The 14,030-nt window shown below is 39.3% G+C and overlaps 1 protein-coding gene across 6 annotated transcripts in view; it reads right to left on the bottom strand.

The window, feature by feature from the left end:
• Positions 1 to 14,030, bottom strand: part of NCOA7 (nuclear receptor coactivator 7) — a 94,201-nt gene that overhangs the window by 62,004 nt on the left and 18,167 nt on the right. For all 6 annotated transcript variants that reach the window (XM_071549004.1, XM_071549006.1, XM_071549005.1 and 3 more), the window contains one exon: positions 8,611 to 8,742. In XM_071549004.1, coding sequence (XP_071405105.1) covers positions 8,611 to 8,660 — 50 coding nt within the window. In that variant the 5' untranslated portion in view covers positions 8,661 to 8,742. The remainder of the gene's footprint in view (positions 1 to 8,610; positions 8,743 to 14,030) is intronic.

The following is a 14,030-nucleotide window of genomic DNA, read 5'->3' as shown; positions in this document are numbered from 1 at the left end:
GGTGAAAACCTGAAGCTATTATCTGTACATTAAGCGTTATACAAGATAAGTTCTCTGTGCCAGAGACTGCTGTCTCAAATAAAAATACTCAGTGCAGACACCTAGAGAGTAGATTTATGGCTTATTTATGCTACAAAGGTTTTCTAGTACAAGGACAATTCTCTCCCTCCTCCTCAAATTACTAACAAGTTCTGCTCTCCTTGGGGTTTTCTTTCACACAAATCAACAGGAGGAATCCCACAGATCTCAATGGAATAGCATAGAAACTTAAAGCATAGCTAACATACATACTCCAACTTCAGATGATCCCAGGAAATGCTCCCTGCCCAGACTACAGAGTAGGACAAAAACACCTCACCACAAACCTACACTTACAACTCACCTCATAATCAGATTGGCAGGAGCAGGGTGTGCGGGGTAGAAATCGCTTCAAAACGTAGTCTGGAAGCTGGATTAATACCGAGGGCATAAGAGTTTACTGGCCTAGCACTATGGGGAACCTAAGGCCATCAGGAATATCCACACAGCCTGTTCAAAGCCCCAGAGTACAGGGGCTTTAGTTCCTTGGCAAGGCAGGAGCCAGGAGCCCAACACGCACAGACATGCAGCATAAACTTCAGAATGTGCAATTAACAGTCCAGATACAGTGCAAGCAAACAGGCATCCAGCACACCCCTGAAGGATCCACAGCATTGCTTTTTTTATGGACAGGATATCCTTAGTTAGCTATATAACACTTTACAGTCTCTTGGACAGAAGGGGAAAACTGCCTCTTTCCAAAAGCACATTCCTGCAGGTATTATTCATACCTCTCCCTTTAAACATCCAGTATTATTACCAGAAATAGACTAACTCACCAGCCAAACCAACAAAACAATGTGGCATGGCACATGTCAAAACCAAACAGACAACAGTCTTAAATCAAGTTAAGTGGACAGAAAGGCAAGCAACTAATTTCTGGGCCAGAAACACCAACACATTCCGAGAAGGGGCATGTCTACCTTTTTACCAACCCCTGTTTTCTTCAACCCAGCTAACTCTAACATACATCACACTGCTGACTCTGCTCAAAATACTGTACACTCCCGTGGTACAAAGCACAGAGGAGCTGACCAGGACTGCTGCCACGAGGAGGTAAGACAGATGGCATTTCTCTGAGCACAAGCAAAAGATGATTAAGAGCACCACTAAAAAGTCAGTACCATTAAGCATGTCTTCAGGTGGCTGCTTCTAGACGGCACCTTTATGCCATAGCAGCTCAGTGATGCAACTCTGTCACCCATAAGAGACACTGCAAAATCAGAGGGCTGAGCTGGATCACCTCTTTCAGTAGCATCTTATGCAACATCTCTTTAAAATCGACCATGGAACCACACATCTGCCAAGTATTAACACTAAAATTCCACCAATGTTTAAATAAGACTTAATTTTAAAACAGTTCACTGGGATTAAGCAGAATTTCATGCACTAAGTACATAAAGCACCTAAGAGATAAAGAGAAAACATGTCTGGGAAGCTGAAGGTTCAAAACATGCATTTTACAAATGCTGCAGACACTACAGAAACAGTGCAATTTAAAAAGGTAATTATTTCAGATACAATAAGAAGCCTGTATCTCACCTACTCAGAAAGCCATCTTGTGAAGTCTCCAAATTTTATGACCTTTAAGGTATGTCTTTAAACTCTATTATAAGAGAAAAGTGAAATGCCACAACCCAGCACAACTCTCATACCCAGCATTCACAGGTAAGGAAAGCAAAGGAAGACAAAATACACTGCAACTCTGTTAACAGCAACTCTTCTCAAAACTGCACAGACATCTATAACAAAAGGCCTACCAGGTAAGTATTTATGTTCTAAAAAAGATGCTAAATAAGTTTCCTTTTAAAGGTTGATAAGAGACACCCAAAGGTCCCTTTAGGAAAAGCAAATTTAAGGTCATGCATGCTTCTGCCTAACCATCCAGTCTTATATGAATCTTGCAAGGTGAAAAACTGAAATTACTGGTGTGATACAGCATGTTTGAAAATTAAACAAACACTTTTTTCCATATAGTCTGTGGTATAGCCCTCAGAGAAATCAAGAACACCACAAAACTCTGCTTTTCTTCTCTCTTCTAAAAAAAAGCCTCTTTATACAGAGCTCACACTGTTACCAAAGTCTCACTTTGCAGGGGGCAAGTGAACAGCTGAGGAGAGCAACCACACTTCCCCTATTATGCAAACTTTGTATCTCCACAAACAGCATTTCTTGTACTGGAAAGTTTCAAAGAATCCCATGGAAAGTCTCAGGGCCCCATTAAATACTTTCACTAACTCTGTGTGCTGGTTGAAAGGTAAACCAGCAGGGTAAATAATCTCTCTTGTGTTGAGTTCATAAGTCAGAGCTACAATTTAATAATAATATTACAATAAATACAATGGCACCAGGAGAAATTACTTTCAACTCACAAAACCCGGCAGTATAACCCAGTGTCCTGGGGCACAAACCCCAAGGGGTTTGTTAGCCCTTGTGCTGAGACCGGCGTGGTTCCTCCCAGTCCAAAGCAAAAAGGAAGTGAAAAAAACCAAAACAACACCTGTTGGTGCAGGCGAGGGCTGTGGTCTGGGCAAGAGCGGTGATCTCCTCCTGTTGAGGTCCTGCTGCTCCTCTGGATCTGACGAGAGGTTCCCGAACTCTTCTTACCCACCACTTATGTACCCTCAGGGAGCACCCAGTCCCTCCCCCTGGGTGGGGACTGACACAATGGGTGATTAACTCTGGGAGCCAGGGGGTATTGTTGAACCGTTGATGGTCCAGCAGCCACGCCCCCTCAGGCTGGGTGTGAAGATGATAATGAGTCCCTGGGCAGCTGCTGCTAATGGTCCATCGTCCTTCGGAAATGAATAGAGGGGGTAGAATACACAGCTTTGATCACCCACACACAGTGATAACTGGTCCCACCTGCTGAACTAGGAGACACTGTTACCAATAACAAAATGCTTCTTCAATCCTAAATGACTTCACTACTCTCGAGGATAAAAGGCACTGGAAAGAAGTGAGATTGGAGAAACCAGTATTTTGTTTATGTTTTCCAGAGGAAGCACTCCCATTGGCAATAATTCTGTGATTCAAAGACTAAATAGAAAAGTGTCATATTCTTCTGTTGACTCCCATCCTGCACTACAAAATACAACAATTACTAATGGAAAAACATCAGAATCCAGAAAGCAACTGCACAACACAATGTGAGATGAGGAAACAGCTCTCAAGATAAATTCTCCCCTGCACTACAACTTTCTTCAGAAAAGGCAGGTTCAATTTCCCTCCCAAGTCTCATTCTCCAGGTTTACACCTATGATAAAAACTTTTTTTTATATAGATAACAGTAAGTTTGCAAGCAATGAATAACAAGTGCCTCTCAAACATCTAAAGGACCTCCCAAAGCTCTACTCAAAAGGTCTTAGTGCTTTTGTCTGTGAAATTCTAGATATTTTTCAATGTCTTAAACTACAATTGCAAAGGACCGCTAAAACACTAACCTACACAGCAGCAAGCAGAAAGTCTGCTAAGAACATTGAAACCCCTCCATTTTAAGTAATTGGTAGGTAAATCACAATACTTTTGTTTCAGAAAATATTTCATGACTTCTCTCAGTATCCAACATAGCAAATCACCTATCCCCTAAATAACAGAGCAAGTAATAAACATCACACCCCACAAATCTGAAGTAGTGATATATTCAGTCTTTTCTTACAAAATAAAATGCCTCAGGTGTACAAGTTATTGGCTGAAACATGTGAGTGAAATGCAATACTGTTATTTAGTTGCAGCAACAGAATCATGAGGTAATGTTTATATGTCTAGAAGCAGAGCTAAGATATTTCCATTATACAGATGAACTGAAATGATGTATTATTTCCTAGAGTCATTTAAAAATATCTAAGCATCTCCAGGATCTTGACTTGACTATTCCTCACACCCAAAATAAACCTCTTTGATGGTTTGTTTTAAAAACAATGTGTGGAAATGTTTCCTTCTAAAAGCAAAAAATAAATTATGACTGCTACAGGAAACCTGAATAAACATCAACACTTTGGCTCACGAGATTAAGAACAATTGCTGGAGAAAGGAGGTAACTGCTGGAGAAACAGTGAACTGTAGAGCACCAAGCATTTCAAGCCTGTTGTGTGGATATAATGAGTCTGGTGAACAAGAAAAGCCCTTCACAGAAAAAACTATGACAGTCGCACGCATAAGAAATGACCACAAGAAAGTTGTTTGTGTATATATTCCTTATCTAGGTTTTCCTTCATCCTAGACACTGATATCTTCTTTCCACACTCCCTCAGTCCTTGCTGCATTTTTCTTATTTCATCATCTTCCTATGTCTTAATAGCCACAGGAATAAAAAATACTAAATGTACCAATACTGAGTGCAGGAATAAAACAGAAAGCAGAAAAATTCCAAATGAGATGCTTGCAAAACCTGTTAGCCTGCAGTATGCAAAAGACTGACGAAAGGAGTTACCACAGTGTGTCAGACCAAGAGTCTCTGCAAGCCAACATCCTGCTTCCAAGAGCTACAAGGACCAGGGAAAGATCACAACAATATGACAAGTATATATGACTCCTTCTCCAGCTAAGCTTTCCAGACTAGAGCTGTTTACAGCTCAGTAGCTACATATCAATGATTCCTATTGTTGGAATTTTTGTGAATGTTTAAAAGGGAAAGCTACGGTTAGGACATAAACAACTAGTGTGATTGAAAATCTATACACCATTTGTTGTATGGTTTGCTTTACTTTTTTTTTAGGTGTTAAAAAATAATTAGAAGGGGAAAACAAGCACTGTAAATTAGATCCTGGTAACAAATAAAAACTACAGTAAATATCTATTTCTTTGCAAAATCATGGTTTTAATATCTAAGTCTTCTTCTATTTGGCTGTAAATTTAGGTATCTAAGCCAAGAATCTCCATTAAATTAAAACATTCTGTGAATTCCTTTATTTCCCTTAGATACTTACAGTGTAAGGAAACATAGGCTTTGGAGCATGTCCTAGACATTTATGTAGTTTTGTCAAAAGAATGATGGCAATAAGACCAATGTAAATGCAGTAAATATAAAAGCACCCGAATCCCAGTGAGAATGTTTTCCTTAATATTTTCACTTCATCTTCAACTTCAGAAATCTCTCAGTGGTGACTAAAAAAAGAGACTGAAAACTAAGATCCATAATTCCCCTGTAAACTACTAAGAGATCATTCAATGCAAGTATTGTTTTTACAGTTCATCTCCACAGAGCATTCTTCAGATTAAGGTCACCACATGTTGACAGACATAACAATTAGCAAAATTAATGTAAGCATTTGGGCTAACTGACCAAAAGCAACACAAAAAGCAGTATTTTTTTCAAATAAAGCATCCTTATTTGTTTTCACTGCTATGACAGTAGTAGACAGCTACTTCATCATGCAAAGCATGGAAAATGCTGAGTTAACTTGCTGTGATGGAAGTTAAGAGGCACAGAAAACTTGAACCTAAAAAAGCCCCTTTACTCATTCCTTCAGAAAACGATTCAAACTCTTCCTTTATTATGTTTTCTCATCTCTTTGAACTTCTTGTCCAAATATATCCAGTATCACAAACCAATTCCAGTTGCAAGCTGCACATTCAACCTTCCAGACTACCAATTCTTTCCACGTGACACACCTCACTCATTTTGCTAATTTCTTTTAAAATTAGGTTGAAATTTTAATAGCTATTCATTTTTCAGGTGCAATACCCAAGAACTTCACCCTATGCAATGGGCAAGGGAAAACAGAGCAGTTCTCCATTCTGTAAGGTGAGAGGGAAGATGCACAGACACAGGGAAATAGCACATCATCTCAATTAAAAGTACCGAATGTGCCAGTAGAGTCAGGGACCCAACAGACACAGATGTGCCACTGTACACCTGTATCACACTGTGACATTTGGACTTGCTGGATACCAGCACAGATATTGGTCCTTTTGGGAGCCAGTGACACCAAAGTCTACAGAAGAGCCTAAAAACAAGGTTTAGAAAATTAGGCAAGAAAACTTAACAACACAAAATAGACTTTAAGTAGGAGTAACAAGTTTAAATAAGGACCTATTGCATAAGAGAAATTTATGCTTGCATGTTACCCTTATACTTTTACTTCTTCCCTGTTAAACTCCCACGAGCTGTAACATCTTATCTACATAAGGAGTCTAAATTGCTCTTTAAAAAGTTTTGTAGATACTTCTATTTTCATATTCTATATATCTATATTCTTTTTCATTTCTTGCCAACCAAGGCAAAAATATAAGCCCTTTACCACAGAACACAGAGGGCAAAAGAGCATTTGATAAGTAAAAATGAATGGGGAGGGTTTTATTTCAGCTTCACTTGCCACTGAGAGGGCAAAAGACTGAGGCACTTGGACCATGGCTATATGTACTGGAAAGACATGATAGTTGTGTGGCTCTCTTCTACAGAGAAACTTCAAATATTTTAAAGGATAGATGTCTAAACATGCTTATTTAAAACACTAAATTTAGGGGACAAAAAAAGATGCAGATAATTTCATGGTCATCTTGCTTCCTCTCTTGCAGTTCAGGATCTGGTTTGCCAGCACATGGTATTTTAGAGTTCTCAAGCTAATCTTTCCAACAATTGGTAGCATAACCACTCAGATACTGAGCACCACCCCTACAAAAAGCTGTCTAGATGGCTCAAAAGGTACACTAGTCTGAAGACCAAAAGGTGCCTTCTGATGCAAAGTCAGGCACTCTGGGATGCTGGCTGGGCATACCACTTACTGACATTCCTTCTATTATTAAAACATGACCTGAGGGTCTGCAAGAACATTGCTGTAGAAATCATACGTGGGTTTGCTTAGAGTGGGGACTTAACTTTAGGGTCTGCAAACTAGATAATAAAAAAAATAAGCAAGTTGGGAATGAAAGAGACATGTAACTCCCCCAAGTTACGTACAAGGTAAGTGCTAGAACTAAGAATTGATTTCAGGTCTTTCTGACTGTTCCTCTATGGCCTATGCCCATACAAGATACACTGCCCTATGAAATTTTAAAAGAAAACAGCCACAAGATGACAAAAAAAAGCTGCACAACAGATTACACACAATGTAAAGGACTTTCCTGAAAGCCTCTTGGGGCTTTTCATTTGTTTAGCAAACAGCACTTAGAACTCAAAACATTCTCAATAGTAAAGCATCTTACTCAGACATCTGTCTCAAAGCCTGAGTCTTCCTTAACACAGAATTACTTGTTCCTTAGTACAACCCCTTTAGCTACTTCTGCTTTATCCTTCTTGATGCCTCCTCTGCTACATGTGCCATTGTCAAATTCCCCTTCTCAGACTATCGAATTGCAACATTCCACTCTGTCAACATCAACGTAACCGCATTTCTCCCAAGGGAAAGAGGGTCTCAAGGCCTTAACAGATGAACAAAACTTGACCTCAAACCTTTAGCCATCACTAAATACCATCTGAATAGCAATAAAGAAGTAGAAACTTTCCCCCCCCACACACTGCTACTTCTACATGGTGTGACAAGCACGTCTCCAAATGTCTGTAATGCACTAAGGCTACTGGTTTATGCAGTTTCACTGACAGCTATTTAGTAGTGACTGGAGAGAGTATCCAATTCTTCTCTTCAAGAGTACAGAAAATATTCTTGAGATAAAGATGGGGTCTACACTTATTTTCTACCCCCGCCCCCCACCAGGAGTAAGTGAGCTTTGGTTCTTCCTGTACATCACAGCTCAGAGATGACTGAGACTTGTTAAACTAACAAATACAAGTTATTAGGAAAGCATTGGCACTTATTTCTTAAAAATCATCAATCATGAATTCCAAATGATAAAAGTGATTGACTGAACCTACATTGCTTTTATTATGTAGATCACTGAATATGCTGAGTTGGAAAGGACCCACAAGGACCACTGAGTCCAACTCTTGGTCCTGCACAGGACTATTCCCAAAAGTCACACCATGTGGCTGAGAGTATCGTCCAAACACTCTTGAACTCTGTCGGCCTGGTGTTGTGACCACTTCCCTGCGAACCCTGTTCCAGTGCCCAACCATGCTCTGGGTGAAGAACACTTTCCAAATATCCAACCTAAACCTAACACAACTGCAAGCCATTCCCTCAGGTCCTGTCACTGGTCGTTACAGAGATGACACAGCCTAGACAGCTTACCCTTTCTTAGCTGGTCTTATCCTTTTAGATAATACTACTTAGTCTGTGCTTTATTTGAAATCAGATAAACTTTAGTTTAGATTCATTTATGTGTTAGACACACTTGTTTTCATAAGGATTCTCCAGGAACTGGATGTTGGAAGCTCAGCTGCAGTGCAATTTGCAATTGAGTACCCAAGAACTGTTTAGTGTTACAAATTACCGTTATAATTCTCTCCACTACCCAAATGAAAAAAAATCCCCACTCCAACATGAGGGACACAGCAAGGAAAGCACTTTCTGGACACATACTGCACAGGATTTAATTTTTATACATACATGAAAAATCATGAAGTCTTGTGAAAAAGGTAGGATAAGAAGTTCCGTATTTTAACCAGCACTGAAATAAACCCTGTAACCTTACCGAGCAAAATAGCCTGGTCGCCGTTCCTTCTTCTCTTCCTTGGTCTCCATTATTCAGAGTCCAGTGGGCAAGGTGAGCAGCCAAGCGCAATGCTCTTTTCCCCCTCAGTGCCTCATATCCAGGCAGAGTCTCCTGTGTATAACATTCAAAAACAGGAAGTTCATAAATCAACACGTCAACAACACCTACAAAACCCAGGAGGTTGTGGAAATAAAACTGACCCAGTGACAAGGAAAAGTAAAACTTTAACCAATGTTTGCAATGCAATATGCTTCAGTATATAATGAGACAAACACCAGTAAATGCATCCAGGCCAGTTTATCCAACAGCAAGAAGACAGGTACTGCAAAGTGGGTAAACCGAAGAGATGCACCAAGTTCTAAAAACCTGGAAAGATGAAACTACTTTGTTTATACCAAAACATCTTTCAGGTCTCACGTGTTTCATAGACAGGAAGATCAAGAGAAGCTTTGGAAACATGCAGTACACACAGCAGAACCAGTAAGACACACAATGTTCACTTTATAAAAATTCTGTAAAACAGTGAGAAATCAAAAAGTTTTATAACAGTGTAAAGGAAGGAAGAATGATCTATACACAAGTTCAAACAAGCACACAGGGAAAAACAAGATGGACCTCCAGCTCTCCAGATGAAATGCTATCACCTTGAGAGAGACAGGAGAAGGGAAGATTATCTAGGTTATCTCAGAAGCTAAAAAAAAAAGAGAGAGACCAGTAACACTAGTTTTGACTCATAACCGTTTGACAGAATGCCATATTAAGGCACTTAGAAAACAGATATGCTGGGAATTTCTGAACTGCTTTATAATTACAGCAATTAACAATATGTGACATCAACTGCTGTTCAAGACCCCTGACAAGATGTTTTATCTTTTTTCCCTCTTCAACACACACTGAACACACCCCAATGGCCTGTGCCCATCCACAAAATAAGACAAATTTAAAGTTCTTTATTGGTATTTCAGATTAAACTCAAACCAGAAGTTACTACTAAACATTTTAGTCTAATGGACTGTGTAACAAAAAAATGGAAGTCATGTAAATTATGATTCATAGCAAAAGAAAAAATCCCCTGGGACCTAATCAGTTCCCACTATTTTCCCCTGCAATAAAAGCTACAAACTGCCAGATGTCAAGAAAATAGATAATGTAGTAAAGACTATTCTACTTGAAAAGCCTAAGAACATACCATTGTAGACTCTATCAGAAACTTGCCACAATTTTCTCTATTTATTTATGGATGATGAGTCCACAGCAATTGAAGTCCATTGCTTCAAAACACAGTTTTTCTTACTCATTAAGTTTGAATACATCCAGTACATCAAAAAGAATCCAGCCTCTGATCTTTATACGTCAGGTAGAGTCTTACAGTAATGGGCATTCATTAAGTGGCAAATGTCTAGGACATCTTTGGCTTTATGAGGAGAATACTATTTTATCTCTGCAAGATAACACATGATGTAATCTTCAGCTGGAGACAGAAATCTGGACAATAGCAGCATAACAGCAGCATCAAAAGAAATTGGCCTGCTCAGATGTCCAGTCTGTATGAAGATACTACATACTTCATGAGAATTTAAATGCATCTCTATCTTTCCTGTTGAGGCAGGTGCTTAGATCTTCAGAGGATCAAAACTAGTTGCTTTGTTATCACTGCATTTAGAGCTACAATAAGTCATCCAGAATGTACAACTACAACTTATATACCTATTATAAAAAGAGTTGAAAGAAATTGGAGCCACTCTTTACCCTTTGTCTCACTACACTGTGATGTGGTGCAAGGGCACTGACAGGCCAAAGTTGAGTCTCATGCTGACATCAAGAACTATCAAATAACCACAAAGCATCAAGATAGTATTAAACCCAAGATGACAAGGACACAACAGCACTCACTGAAGTAAGAAGAGGGAAGCGGGGAGAGCCCTTCCCCTCACTGAAACATAGTCCGCTGGAATAACAAAGGGAAAAGATATCTGTCCTCAGCACCTCATCCTGTGCAAGAGTGAGTGGCACACTCTTCACACTCATTCTCTTTCTCTCCAATGATCTACCAGCCCCACCCAGGGGAATGACAGCCCTGCTCCAGTGAGGTGCTAGCAGATGACAGGAGCGCTGCAGCCCAGGGAGTCAGGAGGAAAAGCCCCTGCCTGTCCACATCGCTGTCTAGCCCAGTACCAGCGCAGCCCTGCCCTGCTTCAAGCAAAAAGGGGCATGAAGAAAGAGATGGCGTAGGGCTTAAGTCTGGACCGAACCACAGATGCTGCAGGAGGTATTAACACCAAGCCAGCAAGGCATTGCTCAGCTCATTAAGTGTTAGCTTTGCTGTTTGCTAAACTAAGCTTGCAATGACATCAACCAAACACAACCTCTAAGTTCTTTCACACAGTGAAGGGAAATAAATCAAGCTTAAAAAATAATTTGTAACAGATAGGCACTCAGAAAATTGAAATGTTATCCTCAGACCAGACGCAACAAAAGCATTGAGGATTTTTTTAAATTCTTTTACTGATAAAAATATACAGGAATAAAAAAATCCAGTCACCAATTAAAGAAAATTTTTACAATAAAATAATTTAATGTCAGATCCCATTCTGTTGACTTAACACTTATTTAGCTCACCTTCCTAGAAGAAACAAAGGTGTTGTTCTAAGAAGGCACATTTAAGTCTGAAAATTATACTTTGAAAATATAGTACTAGGAAAAGCAAACCGATTAAGAATGCTGACTCCCTAAATTCTAGGTTTACTGTTGTTGCTGGGAATTTTCACGTATTAGTTACCTTTAAGAGAGAAAACAAAAACATGCCTGAAAGTCAGGAGGATCACAGCAGAACCTGCAGTAACTGCTACTGAAAACTAGTATTTAGTATTTCTGAAAGGTCCTTCTCAATTTTTAGTTCTTTAAGAAGTAACAGTATAAAAGCCATTATTCCCTTTCAGGTTATCAATGACATTTTAAGATTATATCGAAAAGGCAAACCTAGTTCACACTTCCCCCCTACTTTTCCTTTGATATTTCCCAAGAAAGAAATCCCAGGTATTCTTTATTAACTAAACATTATTAATTGTATGATTAAAATTAATCCTAGTTTCCTGGTGGGTCCTTTCTGGTAGAGATGAAGGCTGAATCAGTTAGACTAATAAAAATGTACATATTTGGGGGATATTTATATGCTAGGAGACAGACAACTTACTCATATACCATGAGTTCAGTACAAACTGAAATGATGACAAAGCTGTTTCTATAGAAATTTCAGGCTTAGTTTAACCCTTTCTACACTGAAGAGAAACAATGAAAAGCTTATATTATGTCTACAGCAATTCTAATTCTTTTAATTAGGCATTTTCAAGAGGAAAAATATTCCTGATGACCAAATAATGCATTTAAGTTAGGACTCTGTTAAAAATTTGCCCCTCTCCAAATTTAGCCAATGTCAGCACCTGATAATTATATGAAGAACAAAATACATAAAAACACACTGTCCTTTTCAGTTTCAGTCCTATACTTCTGAATATTCTCATTTATATTTGCTCTTTTTTGCATACTTGCTTTGTCTATTTAGTCTTCCTGCCAGCGAGTTCTGGGGATGCTACTAAGAGTTTGTAATGAAGGTGGGAATGGCTCCAGCAACGCCACAAAAAAGGTTTGAAAAAAGTCACAGGAACGGACTGAACTCCTGACCATGGATAACCACACCACTTCAACTGCCACCACTGTCCCAAGGTCTCCAGAAATGCTGCTTCCAGGTTCTGCTGCCCTCCCTGCCACTGGGTCTGCAGACAGCAGCCTCCTGCACTCATACATTCAATGCAGCAGCAGAAGATGCTCTAAGTGCAAGGATAAACAAAGGGAATGGGAACTGCACTTTTGAGGGGAACAGTAAAAATAACTAAGCATGTGAATAGAGCACCCTTTAAAGACTGATAAATCTAGCAATTTTGCAAAATTATTTCTTCTCCCTTTTCCTTCCCTTCTCAAGGAATGTACCTGCTACTTACAGTTTAAGTAGTTTACATTTTCATGAGACAACATGTCCTGCTTGCTGCATTTAGGAGTAAGCACCCAGAAATCCTGTTTGCTGGCTCTAAAGCATCAACAATCAATCCCTCAACTGTAGGCATTACTTTTCAAAACCATGCACATGAACGTACATCCAACAGCACTCGCAATGCAGAAGCCAATGAAGTATCTGATTATTTTTAGAACATTCAGTGGACTTGACAGCTTGCCTCTGACCATCTGTGCCCACTGCAAGTCCCGGAATGACACACAAAATAAAAGAAGCATTCAAGACCATGCAATTCTCTAGATACATTTTTCACAATCCTCTCTATAAAGTAGGAAAATAATGTAGTTGTCTACTATGCAAATAGGAAGCTGAACTACCTCCACATGCTCAAATGAGAGCAGAAGAATCATGTGTGCAAGTATGCTCCCACTTGCTTTAATCCAGCCAGCCTCAATAACCAGCAGCAATGAGAACAAGGGAGGAGACTACTTGGACAAGGAGATAGTTATTATTTTCTGAGAAATTTAAAGTGACTAACTTTTGAGACCAACAGCACAGTCTCGATTTTATTTGGCTCTGTAGGCATATACATAGAAATTATAGCTCAGATCTACAAAAGAAAATAAACAGCCAACTCTCTGAGGATCCAGGTTCTGGTGCTCTCTCATGCTGCATCCCACACAACAGTAATTTTTTACTTTTGCTTCTCTATTGTGCATCTGCCTCCGAGACTACAGACAAATACCACACATCTGCTCATACCACTGCACACTTCCTTACTATCACCTGCTGTAATACCAGCATTCAAAACTGACATGAAGCATTCAGACAAGAAGCATTACTAATAAATTTGGCTTAGATCTGCATCTGCCTTCTTATGAATAACAAGTATACCTAAATAATAACAAGGGTACATGTGCCAACTCTAACCCCTAAAAGATGCACCAAGAGAGATGACAAGGATTACATCAACAAGCCAATACTGATTAAAAATAGAAAATACATGTATGTAGTATTTCAAGAGCAGTATTAAAAGTGTCTATCAAGTTGGAAGAATATGAAACTGCAGAACAAATCACAGAGAGGAAGCATTTTCGACAAATTAGATCTGAAACTGAGCCCTTGGGAGTTGCTAGCTGTGCCTCTGATGAGCCCAGAACAGTTACCAGAGCACGGTGCAGACTCGGATAGATAAAACCACACACCAACAAGACTGCAGCACTGTGCTAAACTTTGCAGCATTTAATTAACGCCTCACTGATTGGACTAACCAAGTTGAATTTTACTGCTTTTATGTTCTGCTCGTCTATTTTATTTGGTGTAATAGTAAAGATAAAAGTTTTGGAATAAACACTATAGCACCTCAAGATGAAACGTAACAGAAGTGTAT

Source organism: Pithys albifrons, chromosome 2 (assembly GCF_047495875.1).
Source record: "Pithys albifrons albifrons isolate INPA30051 chromosome 2, PitAlb_v1, whole genome shotgun sequence".
NCBI classification, from domain to species: domain Eukaryota; kingdom Metazoa; phylum Chordata; class Aves; order Passeriformes; family Thamnophilidae; genus Pithys; species Pithys albifrons.
This window is presented reverse-complemented; position numbering and strand designations above follow the sequence as displayed.